The 27,093-nt window shown below is 50.6% G+C and overlaps 3 protein-coding genes across 8 annotated transcripts in view; 2 read left to right on the plus strand and 1 right to left on the minus strand.

Annotated features, from left to right (window-relative positions):
• Positions 1-11,557, plus strand: Anxa9 (annexin A9). Of its 2 annotated transcripts, XM_060393114.1 has the most exons (14): positions 1-157; positions 825-898; positions 1,534-1,624; positions 1,982-2,078; positions 4,493-4,587; positions 4,763-4,876; positions 5,111-5,201; positions 6,543-6,622; positions 6,797-6,856; positions 7,332-7,416; positions 7,557-7,652; positions 7,745-7,803; positions 10,241-10,363; positions 10,780-11,557. In XM_060393114.1, exons 3-14 carry the CDS (start codon positions 1,550-1,552, stop codon positions 10,840-10,842), a joined length of 1,038 nt encoding a protein of 345 aa, XP_060249097.1. In that variant the 5' UTR covers positions 1-157; positions 825-898; positions 1,534-1,549; the 3' UTR covers positions 10,843-11,557. The 2 variants fall into 2 exon arrangements, with proteins under 2 accessions (XP_060249097.1, XP_021512502.1); XM_021656827.2 differs by lacking the exon at positions 1-157 and having other exon boundaries at positions 545-898.
• Positions 11,553-26,975, minus strand: Mindy1 (MINDY lysine 48 deubiquitinase 1). Of its 4 annotated transcripts, XM_021656820.2 has the most exons (11): positions 25,886-25,956; positions 25,709-25,775; positions 19,063-19,804; positions 16,407-16,464; positions 15,927-15,991; positions 15,311-15,469; positions 14,903-15,005; positions 13,893-14,035; positions 12,683-12,874; positions 12,249-12,398; positions 11,553-12,064 (listed from the first exon to the last, which is right to left on the minus strand). In XM_021656820.2, exons 3-11 carry the CDS (start codon positions 19,513-19,515, stop codon positions 11,984-11,986), a joined length of 1,404 nt encoding a protein of 467 aa, XP_021512495.1. In that variant the 5' UTR covers positions 19,516-19,804; positions 25,709-25,775; positions 25,886-25,956; the 3' UTR covers positions 11,553-11,983. The 4 variants fall into 4 exon arrangements, with proteins under 4 accessions (XP_021512495.1, XP_060249096.1, XP_021512494.1 ...); XM_060393113.1 differs by lacking the exons at positions 25,709-25,775; positions 25,886-25,956 and adding an exon at positions 26,819-26,975; XM_021656819.2 differs by lacking the exons at positions 25,709-25,775; positions 25,886-25,956 and adding an exon at positions 24,916-25,054.
• The window catches only part of Prune1 (prune exopolyphosphatase 1), a 30,126-nt gene continuing 29,347 nt past the window's right edge, over positions 26,315-27,093 (plus strand). Inside the window, exon 1 of one of the 2 annotated variants that reach the window (XM_021656822.2) lies at positions 26,315-26,845. In XM_021656822.2, coding sequence (XP_021512497.1) covers positions 26,807-26,845 — 39 coding nt within the window. In that variant the 5' untranslated portion in view covers positions 26,315-26,806. The remainder of the gene's footprint in view (positions 26,846-27,093) is intronic. The other variant, XM_021656823.2, reaches the window with a different exon arrangement.

The following is a 27,093-nucleotide window of genomic DNA, read 5'->3' on the forward strand; positions in this document are numbered from 1 at the left end:
GCTCAGAGGGACTGTGCACCTGCCGCTGCGTGCTGAAGCCGCAGGCTCGGCTATTGGGATTGCATCACCTGCAGCCAAACAGGCGGGGAACAGTGGCAGCTGAAAGGCAACAGAAGTCCGAGAAATCCGGGCCGAGAGCCTCTTCCATCTGCTTAGGGTAGGGACGTAGGGTGCTCCCACAGCGCCGGTCTGCAAGGAACACCCTCTGCATTTTTCTCTCTTGACTCTGATCAGCTCCCACCCCTGACTACCTGTGCCCTTCCTTCACCCCAAATATAAACAATCCCCTTGTCTCCCCGCCCATGCTGGCTGGTTTTCCCTAAGGCAAAATCACTGAAGCTTATGGGCTGGGACCCCCCGTGGGGTGCAGACTGGGGTGCCCTGGTATGTGTCCCAACAGGTTTTTCTCTATCTACCTTGAAATCAGCTGGGAGCCTGTCTGACCTGCATTCCCCTTACCCCCTCCACTCCCACCCCCTTTACCCTCAGGAAGCTGGAGCCAGCGGTGAAGCCAGGTCAGAAGCAAGACTCAAGAGACTAGGTGGTCTGTGGTCCCAACCTGGCCCCACGGGAAAGCAACGCACAAAGCCTCCTGTGTCCCGGGCTGGGCTGAGAGGCTGAGCCACTTGGCGTGGGTTCAGGGCCAGTCCCTGGGAGGAGAGACGCTAGGCAGGGAGGTGTTTGCTTGTAGACCCTGTACAGCCTGGTCCTCTCCCACGTCTGGGAGGGGCCGGAGTTGGAGACAACAGCTGGGCTGGTCTGCAAGAGAGGTCATCTGACTGGCTGCTCAGCCTGGGCCGTCCACTCCTCCTCTCCTCCACCAGGCTACACCGGAGCTGGTGCCCACACAGCCAAGCCACGAAGCCATAACACCCACCTCACCTCTAGCACCTCTGGGGTAAGTCCTGAAACTGAGCCCTTCTCTGAGGGAGGGAGAATGTATTGATTGTGGGAGGAGTGGATGTGATGTGCTCCTTTGGCACTGTGAGATGTCTAGTCTCTGTCCAGATCCCTGAGTTCCTACAGCAGCCCAGATTACACCTGCTGACCTAAAAATCCCCCCTGAGATTCCTGGGGGGAAGGGCAGACTGGCAGGAGGACAGTTTGCAGGTTAGATCTTACCGGTGGTGAGGAGGAGGTGTGATAAGGAGCTGTCTCCCCTCCCTGCACCCGCGCCCATCACCACCTGGGTGGCCTGAGGAGCCGGGGCAGGTAAGGGAGGGACATGAGCCTCAGCAAGGGGTATCATCTCAGACTAAGGGTTCAGGGGCCTTGGCTGGAGGGAATTGGTTGATGAGTGCTGGTTCCAGCAGCCTCGCTAGCCAAGCCTGGCCTACCAGAGCTGGAAGCTAGGTCCATCCCATTGCCCTCCTCTTCCACTCTCAAGCCTGCACCCTTGTTCTGTATCCTATCATTCATTCATTCATTTTTCTGCAACAAAGGAAAGGCATGGGTGAGAAAGCCACAGATTAGAGACCATCAACAAGCCCACATGGAACATTTGCCTAAGCTAACTCCTGTGTCCTTCCATAGGGAATCCGGGCACACCATGTCTGTGAGCTGTGGAATGCTGGGAACCTCCTTGACCCAGGAGATCCTCAGTTCCCTGGGTCTGGCCAACAAGGTACAGGCTGTTGGGACTTCAGAAACTGATTCATGTATTCAGTCATTGCCAGCTTAGCGCTCTACCACTGACCCACATCCTGAGGCCCAACAGCAAATCCAACAGCAAATTTAATGTGTCAACTCAGGGGCCAGGAGATGTTGAAGAACTGGAAAATGGAGGTGGCTTTGGAGAGGTAGCTCGGCTGGGTAAAAGCCTTGAGGAGCTGAGTTCAGTCCCTGGGACCCACATGGAAGGAGATAACCCACTCCCTCAGATTGTCCTCTGACCTCCCATGCACAAACACAACAAATGAACAAAACAGGAGGAGGAGAGCGGGCTCCCTCCTCATGATACCGTGCTCTCGTGCTCTTACAGACTGCTGCTTGGGGGACCCTGGGCACCCTCAGGACCTTCTTGAGCTTCAGTGTGGACAAGGATGTACAGAGGCTGCTGAAGGCCATTACAGGCCAAGGTAAGCTCATGTTCTTGGTGTTTAGGGTTCACCTTTCATTGTTGACCTGATTCTTCCTTTCTCTTTCTTTCTTTCTTTCTTTCTTTCTTTCTTTCTTTCTTTCCTTCTTTCTTTTTCTTTTTGAGATAGGGTCTCGTTTGTAACCTAACAAGCCTGGAACTCACTATGGAGACCAGGCTGACCTCTGACTCAGATCCACTTGCATCTGCCTCCCTAATGCTGGGATTAAGGGTTGTACCACCACACCTGACCGGATCTCACTCTGTATCTCAAGCTGCCGTCATATTTGCAGTAATCCTCCTGCAGCAGTTTCCCAAGTGCTGGCAAGAGCCATGATGCAGAACCCAACTACAGATCTGCCCTCTCTCTCCTCCTTCTCTCTTGTTTTAAAATTTTATTATTTTATTTTATATATATGGGTGTTTTGCCTGCACGTATGTCTCTGTACCACAAGCATGCCTGGTGCCTTCAGAGGCTAAAAGAGGGGATCAGAGCCCTGGAACTGCAGTTTCAGGTGGTTGTGAGTCAGTATGTGGGTGCTGGGACTCGAACTCAGGTCCCCTGGAAGAGTAGCCAGTGTTCTGCACCTCTGAACATCTCTCCAGCCCCAGGTTTACTTTTTCATAAACAATCTATAGGTCAAAAAGGAAGAGGGGACAGCCAGATGGCTCAGAGGGTACAGGCTCCTGCTGCCAAGACAGATGACTTGAGTTCAATTCTGGGAGAAGAGGAGAACTCCCAGGAGAGGTCCTCAGACCTCCACACATGCTTTGAGGCAAGCAAGCACCCTCCCCCACATTAAATAAAATTAGATAGATAGACAGACAGACAGATAATGTTAAAAAATATTTTTAGAGAGTCAGGAAGGAAGAGTTAGCAATATCTGGGAGTGCTGAGGAATGCTTGATTCTAGCACGTCAAGTTCCGTAGGGATGTGTCATATCCACTCCCACAGCACCCTTGCAAGGTTCGGCTTATTATTTCCATTCTGCACATGAGGAAATTGGGCCTCAGGAAGAGCAAGAGGCTTGCCTACGGCCACATGCATACGTTATAATAGGAGATCTGGGATTCTAAGTCAAACGAGGGCGGCCTACCCAAAAAGGCCTTTAAATTGTTATTTCACTTATAGTTTCCTTTTCTTTCTTCCTTCCTTGGCTGTCCTGGACTTGCTCTGTAGACCAGGCAGCCCTCAAACTCATATTAATCTGCCTGCCTCTGCCTCCCTGAGTGCTGGAATTACAGGCATTCCCCACCACACCTGGCTTCTTTCCTTTCTTTTTCTTTTTTTTTCTTTTAGATTTATTTATTTATTATCTGTATCATGTTTTGCCTGCATATATACATACACACCAGAAGAGGGCCAAATCTCACTAGGGATGGTTGTGAGCCACCATGTAGTTGCTTGGGAATTGAACTCTAGACCTCTGGAAGAGCAGCCAGTGCTCTTAACGCCTGAGCCATCTCTCCAGGCCCTTTTCTTTCCTTTCTTAAACCATCTTACTAGGCCACTTTTGCCTGAATTTGTATTTGGGTCAGATCTATCTATTTTATTTTTTATTTTCATGGTTTTGTTTTTTTCAAGACAGGGTTTCTCTGTGTAGCCCTGGCTGTCCTAGAACTTGCTCTGTAGACCAGGCTGGTCTCAAGCTCAGAGATACACTTACCTCCTGGGTGCTGGGTTAAAGCTGTGAGCTCCACCGCTGTCTGCCTCCCTGACTGGCTGGCTAGCTTGCCTCTGTCTCTCTCTCTTTCTCATGTAACCCAGGCTAGCATCAAGCTCACTGTGTGCTTAATGGCTGAACTCCAGATCATCCTTCTTCCATCTCCCAGGTGCCAGGATTACAAGTCTGTGTCATCACACCCGGCTTTCCATACCGTTTTATTTATTTATTTACTTACTAGTTACTTAATTTTTGTTTTTTTTGAGACAAAGTTTCTCTGTGTAGCTTTGGCTACTCTTCCAGGAAAGGAGTCCTGGACTCTCTTTGTAGACTGGGCTGGCCTGGAACTCACAGAGATCCACCTGCCTCTGCCTCCCAGAGTCCTGGGATTACAGGCGTGCGCCACCATGCCCAGCTTCCATGCTATTTTAAATACTGAAGTGTGTGCGTGTGTGCTCATGTGAGTGCAGTGCCTAAGGAGGCCAGATGGTGCTGGCTCCCCTGGAGCTCGAGCTCCAGGCCATCATATGCCACCTGATGAGGAGGCTCAGGTCCTCTGAAAAAGCACTGCCTGCTCTTAACCTCTGGATCATCTCTCCAGCCCCTTTAAAGGATTGTTGACATTTTCTTTGCATTTCCTTTGAGAACAAACGGAAAGGGGTAAAGTAGCCCCTGGTCCTCTCTTCCCCGAGGAGCCGGGAATTCACAACGGTAAACCCTGTGGTTGCACCTGCTCTTGTCTTGGTATAGGTGTGGACCACAGCGCCATCGTGGATGTACTGACCAACCGGAGCAGAGAGCAAAGACAGCTCATTTCCCGAGCCTTCCAAGAACGCACCAAGCAGGTGCGACCACTGGCTTCCCAGGAGCTGTGGGCAGGGTGGGGAGCCTCTGGGGGACTTGAGACCAGCCATGGCCAGCCCCTCCCTCCTGGCTCATCAGGGACTTAGTGGCCTAACCTGGGACAAAAATCAGCCAAAGCTTCCTGTGCTTCTGCCTGTCTGTGGACCCTTTATGCAGGATCTACTGAAGTCCTTGCAGGCAGCACTCTCTGGAGACTTGGAGAAAATCGTGGTGGCTCTCCTCCAGCCTGCAGCCCAGTTTGATGCCCAGGAATTGAGGACAGCTCTGAAGGTACCAGGAGAGGACAGCTGCTGGGTTGTCTGGGGAACGAGGACACTCACAGGAGAGGAAGGACAGTTAGTGGACTGGCCTCTACCTCTCCAGAGAGTGGCCTAAAGGCCCCGTTGACCCTGTGCTGACCTTTAGACGGAGAAGTGGCTAGTACCTGCTCTCCACCCCTCCATCTGCCATGTTTCGGAGCTAACGACACAGCCCAGTGTCAGGTGGCCTCACAATTTCTTGTAGACCTCCAGTTGTGCTGAGGATGTGGCCCTGGAAATCCTGGCCACCCGAGCGGCACCCCGGCTGCAGGCGTGCCTGGCGGTATATAAGCATGGTGAGAATGGACCAGGGGCCCCTGAGCACTGACGGGAGGGACAGTCCACTTCTCTCCTATGTCCCTGCAGCGCTGGGACCCTAAGATCTCCACTCCCAGCACTCCTCCCCCACCACGGCCAGTGCCTCGGTCTCCCCAGGGGAAAGAGCCACATGCGGTCATTAAAGGAGAAACAATGATTAACCTAGTCTGCGCCCTGGGGCAGCTCTCTCAGTAATGACAGCAGACACGGTAAAAGTCCCAAAGGCATCCTCCTCGTCACCTTCCCAGCCCCTCGCTGTCTCTACCATCACACCATGTCCCAAGGCCTTGCTGGCGCCAGGGGGACAGGTGGCGCCCTTTTTAAGACATGCCATCCCCGCCACCCCAGAGGCTGCTGGCCCTGCCTGCCTGCCTGCCCCTTGCCTCACCTACTAATTTATGAGCGCTTTTCCCACCCTCTTCTCATCCTCACCACAGTGCCTGTTTTTCTTTAGTTTTCTTTCCATGTCTAACGCTGGTCTGTGTTCCTAACCCTCTCCTATTCCTCTCGGCCCCTTCTTGCTTCTGTTTTCTTTTCTTTCACTCTCCATGCCCCTCAACACACACCCAATACAGTTCCACGTAGATGAGATACTTTGTTTAGGATCCTCATGATTTAGCCACGTGCCTCCCCACAAGTGCTGGGCTTACGGGCATTTTTTGTTTTTTCTTCCTCCTTCCCCTCTTGTCTTTCTGTACTGGGGGCTGAGCCCAAGCTAGGCAAATGCTGTACCACCCAGTCTTCACTTTTCTGTTTTCCTGACTCCTGCTCACTCTGCTTCATACTCCACCTCACACATCACTTCTTGGACATTGATTAGAGGGCTAGGGCCCCACCGACTGGCTTTGTAATCTGGGATTTCCGGTTACTGCTGGTTGTCTAACAATGGATGGAATTTCCAGCAGGAAGGTTTTCGATGAAGCCACCTTCACTACTCACAGCTTAGGAATGTTTTCAGAGTGGCCATGATGGTGTCAGGTCTCCATCCATCCATGTCAGAGCAGCCACTAAGCTACTCTGCAGGAGACAGAAGGACTGGTAGGGGGCTGGAGCGAGAGCCCAGCAGCTAAGAGCATCGAGAGGGCCTGAGTTTGGTTCCCAGCACCCACATCAGATGGCTCACAACCACCTGCTACCACAGCTCCAGGGATCTGAGAACTTCTAGCCTGCTTGGGCACTGTCCACCATACACATAAAAACAAATATTTGAGAAAAAAAATAAAAGAAAGACCATGAGGGTTCAGTAGGTCAGGCGCTTGGCAAGTCCTACAGCTGTCTACCCTGAGAAAATCAGGAGTCAGAAAGCTCCTCCCCTCCAGATTTCCAGGTGGAGGCTGAGGAAGACATCAGGACTGAGACCAATGGCATCTTGCAGGACCTGCTTCTGGCCCTGAGCAAGGTGAGGCTTGGCCTGTAAGGGAAGGGAGTTGTGCTCCTCAGGCTGGGCATGAGCCAGAGTAGGGAGCTCTGCTGTCCTGTGATGGACAAGAGAGAGCTTTGGAGAGACCAGCCAGGGTCTGGACAATACTGTGGCTCCAAGAAGAGTCCTCCTGAAAACAGTGTCTCTTCCCAGGGGGCCCGTGAGAGCTACTCTGGAATCATTGACTACAATTTGGAAGAACAAGATGTTCAGGTGAGCAGGATTTGGGAGTTTGCATAGCCTTGTCCATGTCTTAGGGCCTTCCTGACTGCCTCCTTGACCATGTCTTAGGGCCTAGATCCCATAGGTAGCAAACCTGTTCCTGCCTTCTTTGCCTCTGCTCCTGAGTCCACAGAATACTCTGCTGGCAGAGTCTCCTCCTGTGAACCGAGCAAGCCTCCTTGGATCTTATCTTGGGGGTTAGTTCCTTGTGAGAGCAGCTGAACAGAGCCCCTTTCTTAATCCTGTCTGTTTCTCTGGCTGTCCTGGAACTCACTACGTAGACCAGGCTGGCCTCAAACTCACAGATTCGTCTGCCTCTGCCTTCCATGTGCTGGCGTTAAATTATCCTTTTCTACCCTCAGCCCCATTTCTTTCACCACAGTAGATTTTGGGGGGCATCATAACCATGGCTTCCAGGCTCCGGTGTTCCTCGGTCACACCTTACTGATCCTCTCCCCTTCCCCAGGCACTCCAGCAGACTGGGGGATCCAGCCCAGCGGGTCAGTGGGTCCTGCTCTTTACACAGCGCAGTCCTGAACACCTCACCCGAGGTACCCGAGCCTTCTTATCCCCACCCAGCTTGCTCTACTGATGAGTGCAGCAGCCAGTGGCAGGGAGGGTCTCCCTTCTCTGTGGTGACAGTCCGGCACACCAATCTACCTCTCTACCCTCCCCCCCCCCATACCGAAAGTGTTTGATCGGTATCAGAGATGCACAGGGCAAGAACTGGAGGATGCTATCCGGAACTGTTTCCATGGAGATGCCCAGCTAGCTCTGCTCAGCCTAGGTAGGTACCTGGGCAGGATGTATGGAGGGGTTTCTTTGGGATGGGAAGCTGGGCCCTGACATGGCTCCCTATCCTCTTACCTTTGCTTCTAGCTTCCATGATGAGAAACACAGCACTGTACTTTGCTGACAAACTTCACCACGCCCTTCAGGTATGACATGCTACTTCCTGCCCTAACCTTCAGGACCTACGAGGAACCTACAAGCTACTGCCTCCCTGTGTTTATAGACTGTCTTGTCATGGGTAGGGGAGTGAGCTTTGGTGAAAACTCAGTCGACCCACAAGGCACTAAAGGCGAAGTCTGCCTTAATCTGTGTGCTTTGTCCAGTGTTAGCTGTCATCAGAGGTGAAGGTGACTCTCAGCCGTTCTCAGCCATTCTCACACTGTGACCCTTTGTACAGTTCCTCGTGCTGTGGTGACCCCAACCATAAACTTACTCCCTTTGCTACTTCATAACTGTAATTTTCCTACTGTTATAAATCATGGTGTAAATATCTGATTTGCGACCCCTGTGAAAGGGTTCTTCAATCCCCAAAGGGTCACCACCCCCAGGTTGAGAACTACTGCTCTAGAAAGAATAATGGGTGGGCATGGTGGTGAAAACCCATATCCCCAGTCCACAGGAGGCAGAAGCAGGAGCACCCCAAGCTCCAGGGCAGCCCGGATTTCCCCGTACTCTGCTGCTGTTTCCAGCATGTTGCTCACATTCCAACTAACCTGCACAGTTATGCACTGTCCTTGTTCAACCAAGATTTAACAAAATGAGGATCAAAGAGATGTGAAATGCCTTGAGCGCCCTGGGCCTCCTTTCTCCACATTGGCTGGGTTTGTTTATTTGGTTTTTCAAGACAAGGTTTCTCTTCCTGAAACTCACTTTATAGACTTTGAATTTGGACATCCGCCTGCCTTCCAAGTGCTGAGATTAAAGCCTTTCACAGCCACCACCATCTGGCCACACTGGCTTGATTTTGTTCCTATTGTGTATCCTCAAGCTCAGAAGAGAGCTGGGTGAAGGAGCGCTTGCTGCATGTGCCCAAGGCCTCAGCTGCCATCTTTGCACTCCTTTAAAAAATGCCTAGAGAGCCAGGCGTGTTGGTGCGCTTCTGTAATCCCGGCATTCAGGAGGCAGAGGCAAGCCGACCTCTGAGTGTGAGGCCAGCCTCATCTATGCAGAGTTCCGGGACAGCTAGAGCTACATTGTGAGATCCTGTCTCAAAAACCAAACCAAAACAAAAAGTACCTGGTGTATTATTTATCTAAAAAGTGACGCCTTTGGTTTGACTGATTACACCAACAGAATCCAGAACTTCTGTTGGATGAACTAGGTCTCCTCTAAGAATGAACATGGGTATGTGTGTGTGTATGCATGTGTGTGTTTAAATGAAGTATAGTAGTATAGCAGCCAGGCAATGGTAGCGCATGCGTGTTCTAGGACAGCCAGGAGTAGACAGAAAAACCCTGTCTTGAAATAACAACAAAAGGCAGTATAAGATATGAAAGGCTGGAGTGATCATATTTGGGTTGACCAAAAAAAAAAGTCTTCAGCATCATGACCCATTGATGACTATTCAAAAGACAGTCTTCCATCATCCAGAGATTTCCATCTTGACAACAGATTATTATACTTAACTGAGAACGCCTGGCTCATTATAATGAGTCAACACCAGGATTCATTTGAAGACCTGTGCTTATCTGTCTGAGTTCCTGATAATAATAATAAAAATCTGTGGGCCAGGAATGGCTCAGTGGTAGAGCACTTGCTTAGCCCATGACACACTTAAAAGGGAGCAAACACACACCCTAGTATACTGGGAGTATGGGACCTAGATTCTTGGATGTGTGTCGGGTTTATTCCAGAAGTAGCCAGGAGACATACACCTGCAATCCCAGGACCAGAGAAGTAGAAGCAAGATCAAGAGTTCAAGGCTTATCAGCTATGGTGGCCCGCACCTTAAATCCAAACAGTCTAGAGGCAGGGGTGAGTGGATCTCTGTGTCTCTGTGAGTTCAAGGCGAGCCAAGGCCACATGATGAGACCTAAAAAGTTCAAGGCCAGCCTCAGCTATATAGTGAATTCAAGGTAAGTCTAGCACACTAAAAACAAAACCATGGGGCTGGAAAGATGGCTCAAAGGTTGTTTCTTGTTCACCCAGAGGACTTGTTTGGTTCATGGTATCCATGTCCAGCAACTGCTCCAGAGGGTATGAAGCTGTCCACAGGCGTCCACACGCATGTGGCATACATGCACACGGATAAACACATGTACACATAAAAACAAATCTTGGGCTGGACATGGTGTCTTACACTATTAGTTCCAGCATTTGGATCTCTGTGAGTTTGAGGCCAGCCAGAGACACACACTGAGACCCCAGCAAAAACAACCCTCAAGATCGTGGTCCTGGCATGCTCAGTGCCCTGGGTCTGATATTTACCCTGTATCCTGTGGTGACGACTTTGGCTCTGAGACTATTGCTCCCCATCATGCTTCCTTTGCTCCACTTCCCACCCACCCACGTCACTCACCCCCTACGTAGTGAGAATGTTCCCTAGCTGCCTGCCACACATTCCCCAATCTGTTTATTCACCAGGAAACTGAGCCCAATTGCCAAGTCCTGATGTGGGTCCTCATCTCCCGCAGTGAGAGCGACCTTCTAAGCATCCGGGCTGAATTCAAGAAGAAATTCGGGAAGTCTCTCTATTCTTCTCTCCAGGTAAAATTTAAATTTAGCTTCTTCTTTCTTTCTTTCTTTCTTTCTTTCTTTCTTTCTTTCTTTCTTTTCTCTCTTTTTCTTTAAGATAGGGTTTCTCTGTGTAAACCTGGCCATCACAGAACTTTCTCTGTAGAGCGGGCTGGTCACTATTCAAAGACCAACCTGCCTCTGTCTCCCAAGTAATGGGACCAAAGGCGTGTACCATCACTGTCGGACTAAACTTAGACATTCTGCCTGGAGCCCTGGTGTCCTAGCTCATCCCTCCACCCCCCTTTCGCTTGGTTGAGTGTAGTAGGATTCTAAGCAGCAGGAGGAGGTCTCGCCCTAAGAGAAGCTATGTATCAGCCCAAGGTGGGGTGAGAAGGCTCAGGCGTGGTGGTGTAAGAGTTTTTCTAACACTGGTTCCCCACCTGCAGGACGCAGTCAGCGGGGACTGCCGCTCAGCCCTACTAGCCCTGTGCAGAGCTGAAGACATCTGAGACCTTCCCGACTGCCCCAACGTGCTGTTCAAAACCTGAGATTCCCACAGTTGATTGGACACGCAGAAGACGCCCAGGAACACCACATATGCTCACTTCCTCCTGAGGCTGGACCTCTACATTTCTTTGCTAGCCTTCGATTGCCCTCATCTCACAGTGGTGTGTCCCAGCTCCGCTCCAGGGAGGATGTCTTTGACACCGCCTGCCCTACTCCCCAGCAGTCAAACATTTCGGCAAATTCAGTGTCTTTTTGTTTCCTGGTTAAAGTTTGGGCCGAGGCCGTGGGCCTGGAGGCGCCTTTGAAGTACACTTAGCTACTCACAGGGAGTCAGTCAACAACATTCCCCACCCCGGGGTCTCCCTTCAACTTCATTATTCTCTCCTCCCCGGGAAACCTCAGGCAAGATAATTAAGAATAGGTACCAGGGGATCTTAACTAGCACAGGGCCATCTGCAAGAGCTTCTGGCCTTGGAAGTTTCATAACATCCCCCAGTTCCATGCAGGGAACTGGAAATACACCTCCAACTAGAGTCACTTCCCACAGAACACCTCCCAAGGCAGGAAAGAGGGAAAATGCACGTTTGGGCTCCCCCTGCTGGCTCTGTGAGGAATGACAGGCAACCTGTCCCCTCCCCACCGCCTCCCTGGTTCACATTCCTCAACTGGGTCAAATATTTAACCCCACTCTAGGGTAGGAAAACAACATATCTCAGGAAAGAAGTTTTATTTCCAAACCCCTAGGAAGGCATTAAAAATCAGAGAGATAGAAACCCAAATCAAACTCTTGAAAACAAAGACAGGCCTGTGGCAACCCAGGAGCGGCCAGGCAGGCAGGACTCAGGACAGATGCATACAGATGGGTACCTCACCAAGCAGCCTGGGTTTGTACTTCCTGTTACTGCAGGAAAGGGAGATGGGAGAGGCCTTCACCCCACCCATGTGGCCCTGGAGGAGGGGAAGAGAAGGCAGCAACACAGAAGGGCGAATGAGGCACCGAGCCTGATCTTGGCACCTGCTGGCTGCTCTCATCCCCAACAGTGCATGCAGGTTACCCTGTATGCCTCAGGGAAGGGGGCCGTGCTGCAAGCCAGCTAGTCACCACCTCTGAAAGAAGGGGCGGATTACTCCGTCTGGGCAGAGTTAGAGCAGAACACAGTCTGACTCGGGCTTCGACCTCTGCCGCCGCTCTCCAGCTGGGCGTCTCGAGGTGGCTCCTCTCCCCTGGGCGAGATTTAGCAATTAGTTATCCAATAACCTCGGCAGAGGGCACAGGCATGGGGTCAGGATCAAAAGATGTACCGCACAAGGTTACAGGGAAAAACTCTTCAGAGACCTGTACAGAAACCATATGCATTCTGTGCCAAGCAAGGTCGGCCCTTGCCTACCAAGAGAGGGTCAGGCTCACCTGGGGGGAAGGGGCCCTTGCTTGCACAGGCTGAACTGCTTGCTGCTGTTGATACTCTTCCTGTTGAAGTTGCTGGGCCAGTTCCAGGTCACTAAGGCCCAGCATGTCTTGTGGCTGCTGCTGCTGCAGGGACAAGGCAATAAGATAGTCCTAGAGAGAAAACAAGTCACAAGATGGACGACGGCCAGAGGACAGAGATTCAGGTGAAACTTCCAAACCATGCTTCCTTCAAATTGTCCAGCCCTTCTCCCTCTACTAAAAACACCGTCGAGCACATTATCTGTGGTGCCAGGACATACACCGCAATCAAGGAAATGGCTCAAGAGGGACATGAAGAGGCGTGGGTGTTGCACACCTCCGGCCAATAATATGCATGCAGTTCACTTACAGGCGACAGCCCACGTCTGCGCCCAGCCCTGCAAGGCCCCACACACCTGGTCCACCTGCAGCTGCTTCTCTGGAGAGCCGCTCCCACCTTCTGCCCCCTGGCTTTTGCCTAGGGAATGACTCAGGTGGAAGTCGGAGTCACAGAAGCAGCTGTCGCCATCCACATTGTGCAGGCTCTCCCACACCACCTGCTCCTCCTGGAGAAAACCCTGGTCGGTGACCAGCAGGTACAGGTGACTCTGCGAGAGAGAGAGAGACGGCCAGGGCCGGGCCTTAGCTCAGTGGGAGGCAGGGCCTGGCAAGTACAAGTGTTCTGAATTCGATCCCCATCACACCCTGCCTCCTCACACACAACCTCCCACAAAGCTGAAAAAAAAAGAGCAGATTGGTGGGACAGGAGATACAGAGGCAGTTTACAGCACACAGCTGTTTGTGTGCTGACTGGAGTCTAGTGAGCGTTCAATCTTTCCTAAGTATGCATGGCTATGGGGAGCGGGAAGGGATGTCTGAACACGGGTGGGTGAGCTGTGGTTAAGGAATCCTGTGCTAAAGAATCACACCAAATCCAGTTCCCTACCCTCTTCCCTCTTCTTCGTGTCGGGGGATGTCTAAAGATATAAACCCTTTGAGAACCAGGAAAATTGGGCGTGGTGATACGTGACTATACTCTTAGCCCCTGGGAGGTAGAGGCAGGAAAGTCAGAAGTGCAAGGCAAGGCCAGGTGCGGCAGAGCACACTTTTAATCCCAGCAGTCTGGCTGCGGGCACACCTGACTTCCAGGCCAGCTAGGGCTGGATTGGGGGTGGAGAGTGTGTGGCAGAACCAGAAATCTCTTCCTCTTCTACTCCATCACTAAAGAGCTTCAGCTCCTAACTCAGGAGAGTCCCACTGACCTCTCCAGGTCCTGCCTTCATAGCAGGTTTATCCCTCAGAACCTGCCCTGGGTCATTTCCAGGTAGAAGCACTGAGAATGAAGGCTCGATGGAAGGCTCTTTTCCTGCATATGTGAAAGCTTTTTTGTCAGCCTGAAGATCTTCACCCAGGGTGAAGATGGTGTGAGACAGGATGTAGCCAGTTTGCACTGGACATGCACTGTGAGTTAGAAACAAACACTTGTTGTGGTGAACCACAAGGATCTTAGTGGTTATTTGTCACCGTGACTGAACCCACTTTATCCTGCCTGCCACAGTAGGCCCAGAGAAAGAGGCGCAGGGAAATGACATGGTTCCTGCTCCCCGTCCTCCAAAGCCCCATCACCTGGTGCTTAGTCATCGTGCTGAAGTGGTTGTTTCGAAAAAAGACACTAAGTTCGTCTTCCTTAGCGGTGGCTGTGAGCTCACACAGGCCGTGGTAGGTCAGCTGTGCTGCAGTGGTGTCCAGGAACTGCTCTGCAATCAAGCCTGCCAAAAGGCATAAAAGGAGAGAGACGTGGCTTGAATCCAAACCGGTGATAGGAAAAAAGCAAAACAAATCAATACGCTGGGCATGTGGCACCAGCACGCAAAGACGCTGAGCTCAGTCCTAGGCGTGGTGGTGCATGCCTTTAGTTCTGCCCTGTGTGGGGATATAGGGAGGCCCATGGACCTCTGCTCCACACTGCTGGCCAGGCTGCATAGAGAGGCCCTCAAAACAAACACTAAAGCCCCCACCACCCCCAGCATAGCCCAAAGCAAATAAAACAAAGTTCACGATAAGGAAGTTTGTTCAAAAAGCCCCAGGGAGCTCTCTTGAGTCCCACTCTTTGAAACCCCTTCCTTACACTGGGGCAGCTCAGCATTAGGCAGTATGCTTAGCACACACAAGGCCCCAGATCTGGTTCCCAGCAGCACACACATATACACAGAAGCTGAAGCCAGGCTTGGTTATGCATGCCTGTAAGCCTGGTGCTTGGAGGCTGGAGACAAAAGGATCAGAGGTTCAAAATCATCCTCAGATGCAAAGCCAGCCTGAGCCAAGAGCCCATGTTGCACCCCTGTCAGAGTTGAGATAAAAACCCTTCATAAAAGGCTGGCTGTATTCAACCAGCACAGCCTGGAGTGGGAGTGTGCATAACCTGAGCTCTCTGCTCAGGAGAGTGAGGCTGGCCTGGGCTGTGCAGTGACTTCAGAGCTGCCTTTAACTACGTGAGACCATGTACCAAGAAGAAAAAGTGTCTTTCTCTCCTCTCTCTCTGTCTCTGTCTCTCTCTCTGTATTGCACAAAACAAGCCTCAGCTGCTGCCCTTCCCTGCACATGGCCTCTACAAGGAAGCACGGTATCACTGTTACCTTCTGTCACGAGGTTGGGATCACTGGAGTGTTTGCAGGTGATGATCTTCTCTACCAGCTGGTTGTAACTCAGTTTTCCAACAGCACTCACAGCCTCAGGACTCTGGGGATTAGAGTAGGGGTGTGGCAAAAATAAACTGGTTTTCCTTTAAGGAAGGAAATGAACCAAACCCATTGGCCATGACTCCATGATCAAAGATACCTGAACTTTTGATGTCCAAAGACCTGATCTTACTTGTTTGTGGTTTCCTTGTGCAGGGATGTGACTCCACCCAATAATACTAAAATTCGAGGAATTCTGCATGCTTTCAATCTCCAGATCCTACCCTTCCTCCAACCGATCCAAGCCTTTTCTTCCCAGATGCCCCCACCCTATTCATGCCAGATTCACGGGCCTCCCGTCCTCACCTGTGGATCAACAAGCCAGCCATGGTACAGAGGAATGCCCAGCAAGTCAAAGATGCTGCATTCGGGTGTGTACTCAAAGTCTGAGACGCCCGTGAAGCGCACATTGACATCCAGACCTGTGGCCAGTTTAGGGAGCACGGTCATTGCATCGTCCACATTCTAGCAGGAGAAGAGACAAGATGTCTAGTCTGGCCTCTCCTTCCTCCCACTCCCCCCACCCAGAAACAAACCAGCAGTCCTGTGGGTTTTTTTTAGCTCTGACCTTCTTACAAGCCATTCATTTTATTTCCCTTACCTCCTCAACCCCTCTTTTTTTTTTCTTCTTCTTCAAGCTAGGGTCTCAACCCTGGCTCTGTTGACCAGGCTGTCCTTGAACTCACAGAGATGCACTTGCCTCTGCCTCCCAAGTGCTGGGACTAAAGGTGTGTGCCAGTATGCTGGGCCACCTTAATCCCTCTTTATCGTATATAAAAATGAACATTTTTTTTTCAGGACAGAGAGATACCATTCCTCAAGAAGATACCAAGGTTCAGGAATTACCCACAAAGGCTTCTCAATAGGTCCAGGGTCCCCTTGCAAGCCTGCAGACCCTATGTCCACTGCCCTCTTGCCTCACCTGCTGAAAATTAAGCTGAAGGCCCTCAGACTTCTCCTGGGGCTTGATGGACAGGAGGCAGTTTCCTGTAAGACAGGAAACTTATCAGCCTATCCTACCCTGCCAGTTGTCCCAAAAGTTTGGCTCCCCACCTCTTCTGGAGAAGGGGGTAATATCACAGGACCATAATTCAGAATTTTAATTTCTCGGAGGCGTATAGAGTTGAAAGAACAACCCAGTGTAAAGACAGAGGCCAGGTCTGAAGTTCAGTGGTACAGCGCTCGTCCAGCACGGTCAAGGCTTGTGTCTGATCCCCAGCACCAGCAATCTGTGTGGGAGGGTAGTGAGTACAGGCAGAACCGGTGCTGTATCTCAAAGATCCCAACACCCTGATCTTCGCCTTTTACTCTCCAGCTTCACAAGGAAAGGCTCGGACTCTTCCTTACCCTCAAGGCCACATCCAAGCTCCAAATGAGGGCCCCCCTTCAAAAAGTCACTCACCGAGATGTGTCATGAGCTCATCTGATGTGATCACTTCCTTCTGAGCAGGCAGCTTCACCTGAAGGGAGAAGGGTGGTTGGATATGAGTTTTACTACAGCAATGAAGAAACACATAGAGCTTGGGGCAAACTAGGCATGGTGGCTCACCATGTAATTCCAGTATCTGGGAAGCAGAGGCAGGAGGAGCAAGGCCAAGCTGGCTTACAGTAGAAGACCTTGTCTCAAAACCTCTAAGAAGCAGCTGGGTGGTGGCGCACACCTTTAAGCCCGGCACTGGGAGGCAGTGGCAGGTGGATCTCTGTGAGTTTGAGGCCAGTTCAGTCTATAGAGTGAGTTCCAAGCCAGTCAAGGCTACATAGGGACATTCTGCCTCAAAAAAAAAACAAAGCAACAAGGCTGGAGAGAGGACTCAGAGGTTAAGAACACTGACTTTTCTTTCCAAAGGTCTGAGTTCAATTCCCAGCAACCACATAGTGGCTCATAACCTTCTATAATGAGATCTGGTGCCCTCTTCTGGCCTGCAGGCAGTGTACTTTAAATAATAAATGAATTTATAAAGACAAAAAAACCTACTAAGCAAGCAAACAAAGGAAGCAAGAAAGACAGAAACAGAAGACCAGAGATGCAATGGGGAGAAAAGGGCTTAATGTTGGGTCAAGGGAACAGAATGGAACTACTGACAAGCATTCCCAGTGAGAGTAGGGGAGACAGGAGTAGAAGGGTGATCTGGAAATTTAGGACTGGCTTAAGAAACATCAGCTCGGGGGAAGGGGGTCAGAGAAGAGCACCCCCGGTGTTCCCTTACCCCACCCCTCATAAAGTCTCTCTTACTGTTAGGAACATAATCGAAAACCATTTTGTGCAAGATAAGCAGCCAGCCAGAGGCAGGCCCTGATAAGTTAATGAACTCTGAAGCAACCTCAAGGAAGCACTGACTTCTCAGTGGACCAGCCCTAAGCTGTGAGCTGCAATAGCACAAAGCTAATGCCTTTAATTCAGAACATGGCTGCTCTGGCAGGAGATCAGATCCAAAGACTGTTTAGGTGTGTGTGATCAACCTGAAATACAAGCACACCTTTAATCCAGAAGACAGAGGCAAGCAGATCTGCATTCAAGACCCCCTGGTAGAGAGCAAGTTTCAGGTAAAGAAAAGCTTAGGTCCAGGCATGGTGTGGTACACTCCTTTAGCCACAAACAATGAGGGGGAAAATTTGCAGAAGGAAGCACTCATGTTTGGAAGTGATGTCTATTTGCGTGGCAGAAATAGTGACAAGTCAGAGATTTGACAGAATAGGGTACGACCAGGACCAGCTCTCAAGAGAAGAGAGAGAGAAGGAAAGCTACTTAAGGTACAATGCAGAGAGAGAGGAGGCAGTTTACTGGGACAGACGAGAGAGAGAGAACACAGGTGGAGACCGGATGAGCCAGAGAATGAGAAGGATCCAGAATCTTAGAAAAGATTGCTGGGGCTGGAGAGATGGCTCAGAGGTTAAGAGCACTGACTACTCTTCCAGATGGTCCTGAGTTCAATTCTCAGCAACCACTTGGTGGCTTACAACCATCTATACATGCAGGCAGAACATTGTATACATAAGAAATGAATAAATAAGTCTTTAAAAAAAAAAAAGAAAAGATTGTTAAGTTTGAAGCCAAGTGGAAAACTTTAAGGGCTAGATTGAGTAAGTTAGCTGGGAGAGCAGTTTTTAGCAAGAACAGCTGAGTTGAACCAGCCAGCTTTGAGCACAGAAAGAAAAGAAAGGGTGCAGTAAGTCTCAGAGGCTGAAAACCTTCTAGGCCTAGGTCAGATTGTACGGAGGCTAGAAGCTTCCAGGACTAGGCCTAGGTTAGACTGTATGGAGGCTAGAAGCTTCCAGGACTAGGCCTAGGTTAGACTGTATGGAGGCTAGAAGCTTCCAGGACTAGGCCTAGGTTAGACTGTACGGAGGCTAGAAGCTTCCAGGACTAGGCCTAGGTTAGACTGTATGGAGGCTAGAAGCTTCCAGGACGAGGCCTGGGTTAGCAGGAGGAGGCTAGAAGCTTCGAGGACGAGGCCTAGGTTAGCAGGAGGAGGCTAGAAGCTTCGAGGACGAGGCCTAGGTTAGCAGGAGGAGGCAGTAATCCTGAGACAACAACTGAAGCAGGAGAACAAAAGTTCTTTCTACAAATGTCCATTGGTCCTAGTGTGGCCCTAGGTTCGCACTGCCATACTCCCGGGACACAGCAGGTCAAGGCTCTGTGTTGTCACACATCACAAGGGAACTTAGAGACTGGCCCCTGTGGGACTACTCTGGCTTCGGTGACCCTCAAGCACCCATGCCCAGTTTACACTTGCCCACCTCTCAGCACTAGCTGCTGGCCGCCAACCAATGCTCTCGAGTGCCACCCTTCTGGCCTGCCACATCATGCCCAACATGGGTTGAGCTTGAAAGAGCTCCCACAGTGTTCTTACTGGAGATTTCCCAGCGGAACCCTGAATCACTGCCCAGGTAACCATTCCACACTTGGTAAGATATCTGTGTGTGTGAGTTTGTAGTAACCTTTATATAGCATGATATTGTAAGGAATGTTTGTGTGAATAAACAGAGCATATTTGAAAGGCAAATCTGTGGACATCTCAGTTACCTCACAGCCCCCTGCTCGTGCTCTCTGAGCTCACCTTCCACTGAAGAAAGAGGATGTTCATGATGGCCAGGAGAGGACAAGGGCCATTGGTGCTCTGCATGATGATGGGGGTCCGTTCTCCTTTCCAAGGGATCCACTTGACACAGTAGAAATCGAGATCAGGCTGTTGGGTCCTGGGGGACTGGGGAAGCGCCTGCGGCCTGGAAATCACCTCTGTTGTCTCTACCTCAGATGATGTCCCACAAGCTGGCCCAGGAGGACTTGAGCTAGCTTCAGGAGGAGGACACTCAAGGTTTTCCCCATCCTGTGCTGGTGGCAAAGCTTGGTCTCTGGTCTCCTCTTCTTCAGCTTTCCCATCAGCCTCTGCACTGTCCTTGTCCTGAGGGTACTTCTCTGGTCCATCCAGGGCCTTGTGTTTTTCAGATTCAACAGTGTCTGCATTACTGGCCTTGCTAGGAGCTGAGTGTTCAGCCTGAGATTCTTCCATAGTGGGGACAGAGTCAGCTGAGGGGGATGAAGGTGTCTCTTGACCTCAGTACCTTGCCTAGGGTGATTCTAGCATGCAAAAAGACTTGGTCAGTAAGGTCACTGAGTTACAGAGCAAAGGGCAGAAGAAAGGTCTGGAAGCGAACAGTGTAGACAGCCACCGTGGTTTCAGATTCAGCTTTTCTCTGTGTGCTCATTCCACCTCTAACTTGCTATGACCAGATGGGACTAGCTGGACTTGGGCTTCCAGGCTTGGAGGGGACCGGAGACACTGGGTGGAACTGGCTTCCCTGAAACAGAAAATGATAGAGAGTGAGGGAAAGACAGAAAAGGTCTGAAGAGAGCCTCAGAGCACTGCTGCTCTTCCAGCTCTCACGAGACCCTCACAACCACCTATAACTCTATTTCCAGGGGATCCACAACCTTCCTTCTGGTGCAGATACACAGGCAAAATACCCACACACAAAATGAAATTAAAAAAAAAAATTAAGAAAAGACAGAAACTAAAGGTTAAAGGTGAAGGGCAAAGCCAAGGCAGAGGGAAGAGGGCTGGAGAGAAAAATATGAAATGATCCTAAAGGAGCTGGAGGTACAGCTCCAGTGTACTGATTCCCAGGCATGCGTGGTAGTCTTGTTTGGCCCCTGGGTTCTCAAACAAACATGCCAATAAACAAAACCAAACAATCCTTACGGTTATTAGCATGGTGATATTTAGGCTGCCTTGTCAAAGGCAACCAACCTGTCAATTACATAAACCATATCCACCGCCAAACCTTGGCCCTTCCTAGAACATTCTGAGCACACAAGCTCCTGGTATCCTTAGAATCCGATTCTCCCTGCTCACTCACACCCCAGAGGGTAGTCATCATATGGTTTTGTAGATGGAGATGCAAGAAGGTAACACCATGTTCCTAAATTTTGTGCCAAGCTCCTGAGAAAGAAGGAATGTTGTTCCTCAAAGGACTCAGTAGTTATTTATTTTTGAGACAAGGTATTGCTATGTAGCCTTGGCTGGCCTATGTGGACCAGGCTAGCCCCAAACCCAGATCCACCTGCCTGTTTCCTGAGTCTCGGACTAGAAGTGCATGCTATCATGCCAGGGTATGGCCAGAATTCTAGGTGACACTCCTACTTCAGCCACCCATGTGCTGATGTTAGAGGCCTGGGCCTTCATGCCTCATTTCCAGAAGACTTGGTTCAACCTTACACAATCCCAAACCAATGACAGCAAAAGATGAAGGAGAGGCTTCTTGTACAGAACGGGAAACATAGGTCATGAGGCTTGAATCAGTGCTGGGTAAGCAACTCTGTAACCTGGGCATCCCTGAAAGGACTGAGAGCATTGTAAAGCCATGCTTCCAACCTTCCTAAGGACGCCACCCTTTAAGACAGTTCCTCCTGTTGTGTGACCCTAGCCATAAGACTGTTTTTATTGCTGCTTCACAGCTGTACTTTTGCTGCTGTTGGGAATTGTAATGTAAATATCTGTGTTTTCAGCTGTTCTGAAGAGACACTTCATGTCCTTCACCTCATTTATCAAGACCATTCAAACAATGGATCCCAAGCAACTGAGATTTCCCCTGGGAATCTCAAGCTGGGAGGGGAAAAACACTGACTCTTGAAGCCAGCCACAGAGAAACCTGTACCCAGGAAAAGAGATTTCACAGAGTCCTAACAACTTTGCAGGATGAGGCTAAGGTCCAAACAGTGACAGGTCAATAACCGGCAGGACCACACCTTGACCTGCCTAGACTGCCCAGCTGTGCAGAACCCTGGCTCTCTAACTTAAATTTCACCCTTAACTTGCGACTCTGAATATGGACCTGGGGGCATTATCATATATCTTTGTTGCTAGTCCTAATGCGGCCACACTGAATAAATCTCTGCTTAATTTTTTCTGGCTTTCACTATTTAATTTTAATTTTAGTTCATTTATTTAGCGTCTGTGTGTATGCACACTTGGAGGCCACAAGGAAACTTGAACCTGGGGATCAAACTTAGGTCATCAGGCAGCAAGAGCCTTTACCAACTACGCCATTTCACTGGCTCCTACTTTTCACTATTAATTCAGCTCTTTTAATTGGCTTATTGAAGACAAGGCTAACCTGGCTTGTTAGGGTTGCCCAGGCACAGGCTCTGATCCTACTACTTTAGTTATGGGGCACAAAAAAGACTCCCCCTAATTCTTCCAGCAGATGGCTCTCCCCAGCTAGAGGTGACACAGCCACTCTTCAGTTCCTATTTGTTTCAGCAGTGCTTGCTCCCAGAGATAGTATCTTGCTCCATATTTATATGGAACGGGAAACTACTGATTATTGATTTACGTTAAAATACCCCAGGGCTAGAGAGATGGCTCCATGTTAAGGGCATGCTACTCTTCCAAAGGACCTAGGTTCAATTCCCAGCACCCACAGAGGAGTTTAGGAGGATGTGTAACTCCAGTTCCAGGAAAGCTGATCTCCTCTTCTGGCTTCCAAGGGCACCAAGCACATGTGGTATACATACCCAAAGGCAAACAGTCATAAATACACATATTTATATTAATATCCCTCCACTAATTATAATAGTGATGAAGACCTTTAGTTCCAGTTACTAAGGGGGCTGGGGCAGGAGGATTTTTGTGAGACCTCATCTCAAAATAAAATTTAAAAAGAAGGCCGAAGAGATGGCTCAGTGGTTAAGAGCACTAGCTGATCTTCCAGAGGACCCAGGTTCAATTCCCAGCACCCACAAGGCAGCTCACACCTGTGTGTAACTCCAGCCCCAGAAGAGCTGAGACCCTCACACCAATGCACATAAAATAAAATTAAATGAATTATTAAAAATAATAAAATAAGCGCTAGGCACCATGGTGCACGCCTGTAATCCCAGCACTCAGGACAGCAGAGGTAGGCTGAGAAAGAGGGGGCGGAGAAAGAGGGGGCAGGGCAGCGCTAGGCACCATGGTGCACGCCTGTAATCCCAGCACTCAGGACAGCAGAGGTAGGCTGAGAAAGAGGGGGCGGAGAAAGAGGGGGCAGGGCAGGAAGGGTAACTGAGGGCTGCAACCAAAAAGGTAAAAGTATGAGGGGAGGGTGCGCAAACAAACTGGGGTTTCAGCCTGGTCCCTCCTTTTTTGTTTCTTTTTTTTTTTTTTCCTGTTTGTTTGTTTTCTTCAGTCCAAATTCCACACTTCCTTTCTACCTGGAATTAGTTATGGGGACAGGTAGGCGGATTTCTGTGAGTTCAAGACCAGCCTGCTCTACAAAGTGAGTGCAGGACAGCCAAGGCTATACAGAGAAACCCTGTCTCAAAAACAAACAAAAACAAAACAAAATGAAAAAAAACCCACAAACAAACAAAAAAATCAAAAAGCAAAAGCTGGGGGTATAGCTCAGTGGTGGAACCTTGCCTAACACACTACACCTTGGGCCCAAGCCTCACACCCACTAGCTCACATGCTCTTTATGGCTCCCGTACAGACCATTTTGATGTGAACACTGGACCAGTCTAACTTGCTGTGGATCCCCACCAAGCATAGAGTGAGGGACAGATAGGACCACAAGGACAAGAAGCCGATTCCTGCCTCTGAGATCTCTCCCTGCAGTCTTCTTACCCACTACTCATTAGTGTGGACAAAACGGAGAGAGTCCTGGGGGTTCACCTAGCCGTGGGGCACCTGTTTCACATATGCGAGTCGCTGGGTTTGATCCCCAGTGCCATGAAAAAAGAAAGACAGGAGAATTTAAGTCAATTAGGAATCTTGTCTTTTCTTCTTTCTTTTAAATGACTTTTGAAACATGTCATTGGACATGGTGGCAGAGACAGGTGGATCTCTGGTTGCCCCAAGGTAGCCTCAAGCTTTTGGCAAGCTTGACTCAGTTTCTCAAGTGAAGAACTTTAAGTGATTTATGACATGTCAGACCTCAACTATTGTCTCTTTTTGTTTGTTTGTTTTTTAGAGACAGGGTTTCTCCGCTTTAGCTCTGACTGTCCTCTAACTCAGAGATCCATCTGCCTCTGCCTCCAGAGTGCTGGGATTACAGGCGTGCACCCCAGGTAATTCGAGTCTTTTGTCTAGCTTCCTCCTCACGTGTTTTCTTCTTGTAAACCTTCAGGACTTGGGGACTGGGAGAAGGCTGGAGGAACAGGAGTGACAGCTAGGTGTCTTAGCCCTGCTGATGCCGGCTTCTGGGGTGAGGGTGGGGTGAGGAATACTAGGGTGAGGGTGGGGTGGGCAGTAGCCATGACTTAAGGCTTGAGGACCCTGAGTTCAAGGTCTGCCTGGGCTACAGAGAAACATCAACATTACTGAAATAACCTAAGTCTAGTCACTGAAACTGATCATTCTCCTGATTCAGGTACGTTCTGTGCTGGATGCAGATAACTTACACTTTGTTAATTTAGAATCAGAGTAGCAAAAATTACCTGCAGGCCTTCCACTTTTTTCCTCTCTCTCTCTCCACATCTCTTGCCCTCCCGCGGCGCTTAGGGTGAACCTTGAAACAGAGGCCACGCCTGGGCAATGTTAAAAAGGCCAAAGACAAGCACGGCTCATTTTCTGCCCAAGGCTAGAAATGATCAATAACTAAGCGGGGGTTGGAAAAGCTAGCCAACCAAAGAAAGAAGCCACTGGAGGGTGTGGGGCGGAGAAAGAGGGGGCAGGGCAGGAAGGGTAACTGAGGGCTGCAACCAAAAAGGTAAAAGTATGAGGGGAGGGTGCGCAAACAAACTGGGGTTTCAGCCTGGTCCCTCCTTTTTTGTTTCTTTTTTTTTTTTTTTTCCTGTTTGTTTGTTTTCTTCAGTCCAAATTCCACACTTCCTTTCTACCTGGAATTAGTTATGGGGACAGGCAGGTAGTCACAACACTCTGGTCCCTTCCTGGTCAGCGGCTGATACTATTTGGCAGTGAAAGAAACATATTAAATAGGTATGCATGTAGCTTCAAGGAGATATCAAGCTTTCAGGGCACGGTGGCACACCCCTGTAATCCCAGCACTCAGGGAGGCAGAGGCAGGTGGATCTCTGTGAGTTCGAGGCCAGCCTGGTCTACAAAGCGAATCCAGGACAGCCAAGGCTACACAGAGAAACAAAACAAACAAACAAAGACATCACCCACCCTCAAGACCCTTCTTCTCCCCTCAAGTCCTTTACTGCTGTTACCCCACCTTCGTAGCTGAATGCTAATCTCCATACCAAAAACGCTCTGAGACGCCTCTAGAATAAGGCGAACACCGACCGCAGTTCTTTCTCTCAAGGAGAGGGAGAGGGTTTGTTTACAATGGGGTAATGAAGGGACCGCCTCGCCTTCACTGGGATTCTATAAGCGACGGGACATCAGGTGTCACCCCCTCCCCCCGGAGAGGGAGAGGAGAGCCGGGGAGACGAGGTGAAGAAGATAGTTTGAAAACAAAGTTTTTACCTTCAAGAGGTGGGTGCGGTTCCGGCACCCGGAGAGGACTCAATTCTGGCGGTTCGACGCGGGAGGAGGGGACACGGCCGGGGGGGGCGCCAGCTGCCTCCCAGCTAGCTGTCAGCCCCGGAGCTCACACGGCTTGACACGACTCGCCTCGCGCGGCGCCCGGGGGGTCGCGGCCTTGGGGGCTGGGGACGGCGCCGTGGGCGCCGGGGACGGCGGGGGGCGAGGGCAGGCGGCGCGCAGCCCCGGCGGTCCCCAGCCTCCCGGCGTGCGCGCCAGGCCCTGCCTACCGAGCCGCTTCCAGAGGAAGTTTGTGGCTTTTCTTCCTCTTCTTTCCCTCGGTCGGGACAAAGACAAACCAGCGAGGACGCGGTCCCCGGAGGCCGCGCACGGGGAGGGGCCTGCTCGGCCGCGCACGGTGCCCGGCGGCGCTGTCCGAGCCGGTCAGCGGCCCGGCGAGCGGCGGAGAGGAGGAGAGAGAAACAGCAGAGCCTCCCTCTGCCCGGCGCGGGAAGGGACGGGGCGCGTGTGCCTCTCTGGCGAGAACCGGGAAAGGCAGGCGGCCTGGCCGAGCCGGGAGGAGCAGGGCGGGACGCCCGCGGCGGTCCTCCGCTCTGGAGCCACGCAAGCAAGGCGAAAGAGCATCGTGTTTGAATACTGACTCCTTTAATGGGAAGGGGAAACCCCGCTCCTGTGTTTCTGGAGCCCCAGAGGGCTCCTTACCAAGTCTTCCCTTTCTCCCTGTATCTTTTCTTTTTTTTTTAAGGCTAGAAATGAAACTTATTGATCTTTGTACCTGGTAATACGTCAAGGGTGAGAAAGACACTCTTGCCTCCTCTCACCTCCCTGAGAAGCAGGAAAACCTGGGGATAGATTAAAAAATGAGGAAACATGATGAAGGAACTCCTCCGCCTCCCCCACCTGTGCTGGGACACGCAAGCGGCAGTTAAGGGATGTTGGAACCTAGCCTTACATTCTGAAGGCTCCTCTAGACTCCATTGACATGGCTACCCTGGGATGAGACTTCTTCAAGCAACTCGGAAAGCTGGGAGACCCAGGAAGCAAAGTCACGGTTGCAACAATGCAAGAATGGAGTGAGGAGATATTTGCTCAGGCTGTAGGAGAAAAGAGGCAACGGAGTTATGAAGAGGCAGGAAGAGTTGGCAGGACTGTAGGTTTTAAGAAGACGGGTAAAAGATTATGCTAATGTTTTCCTGGCATGATCAAACACATCATTGATTAAATAGGTCAGCTTGGTAAAGGGGAGAATTAAAAAAAATAAAACACCTAACATGGGAAGCTATTTTAGTAAGATGTAGAGCCATGTTGTAATTTAAAGTCCCAACCAAACCAGGCCTGTGAATCCAGCATTGATTCAGGAAGCCAAGGAAAAAGATTATAAATTCCAGACTAGCTTGGGCTACATAGTAAGACCTTGTATAAAAAATTTTTTTGAGAAGTTAATGTATATTAATTTCAAACAGATGTTTGGTGTAATATATAGAAAGATAAGTCCTGTCTGAAAGAGCAAGTTCAGATGCCATAAAGGAGAGTAATTGTGACACATGAACAATTTGTCATAGCACCCTGTAAACTCACTTAGGGAACCCTTACGAGCTTCTGGACTACATCTCCCAGGAGGTACCGCAACATGCTCCTCCTTAACCTCCCATGAGTCTCTGGGCTCAGAACTCAGCCTCCGCCACTGGGGGCGGGGTAACGCCGGAGTGCCGAATTACGCACTTCCTCCCGGGGTTCGGAGGCCGAACCCTTGTGTAGGGGGTTCGAGTCCCGCCCCCTGACTCTCGGCTCTAAACCCTGAGTCTGGGGCGGGGTACGTTCGGCCGGGTTAGCTCTCCTCGCCGAGGGGCAGCGGCACACCTCGGGCTTCGCCATGGAGAACTACCTGCAGGACTGTCGAGCCGCTTTGCAGGTAACGGGTCTCGGTCTGTGACCCAAAGGAATGCAGCGTGGGGTCTGGGGAGCCCGGACGGTCGGCGTGGAGGGATCTCGGAGGTGGACGCGGGGGAGCTGGGCAACCAGAGCCTGCGCCCATGGGCGGGAGAGCCGGGAGCAGTGAGTGTCCTTTCGGCCGCCAGCCTCGCCCGCTCGGCGAGGTGTGTCTGTCCCTTTCTCCCCGCCCCTCTGTCCCTCGGCAAACAGGGCTTCAGCCCGCTGGCC

The sequence above is a fragment of the Meriones unguiculatus genome, chromosome 10 (assembly GCF_030254825.1).
Source record: "Meriones unguiculatus strain TT.TT164.6M chromosome 10, Bangor_MerUng_6.1, whole genome shotgun sequence".
Taxonomy (NCBI): domain Eukaryota; kingdom Metazoa; phylum Chordata; class Mammalia; order Rodentia; family Muridae; genus Meriones; species Meriones unguiculatus.

Bases quoted from the DNA above. Each gene is read 5' to 3' on its own strand.
- Mindy1 (XM_060393113.1), bottom strand. From the start codon at position 19,515: ATGGAAGAATCTCAGGCTGAACACTCAGCTCCTAGCAAGGCCAGTAAT. The intron at 16,465-19,062 runs GTGAGCTCAGAG...TTCTCCCTTCAG, and splicing joins TCCTCTTTCTTCAGTGGAAG to GTGAAGCTGCCTGCTCAGAA. The intron at 15,006-15,310 runs GTGAGGACGGGA...TCTAATCCCCAG, and splicing joins GCTGGCTTGTTGATCCACAG to AGTCCTGAGGCTGTGAGTGC.
- Anxa9 (XM_060393114.1), top strand. From the start codon at position 1,550: ATGTCTGTGAGCTGTGGAATGCTGGGAACCTCCTTGACCCAGGAGATC. The intron at 1,625-1,981 runs GTACAGGCTGTT...GTGCTCTTACAG, and splicing joins CCCTGGGTCTGGCCAACAAG to ACTGCTGCTTGGGGGACCCT. The intron at 2,079-4,492 runs GTAAGCTCATGT...GTCTTGGTATAG, and splicing joins GAAGGCCATTACAGGCCAAG to GTGTGGACCACAGCGCCATC.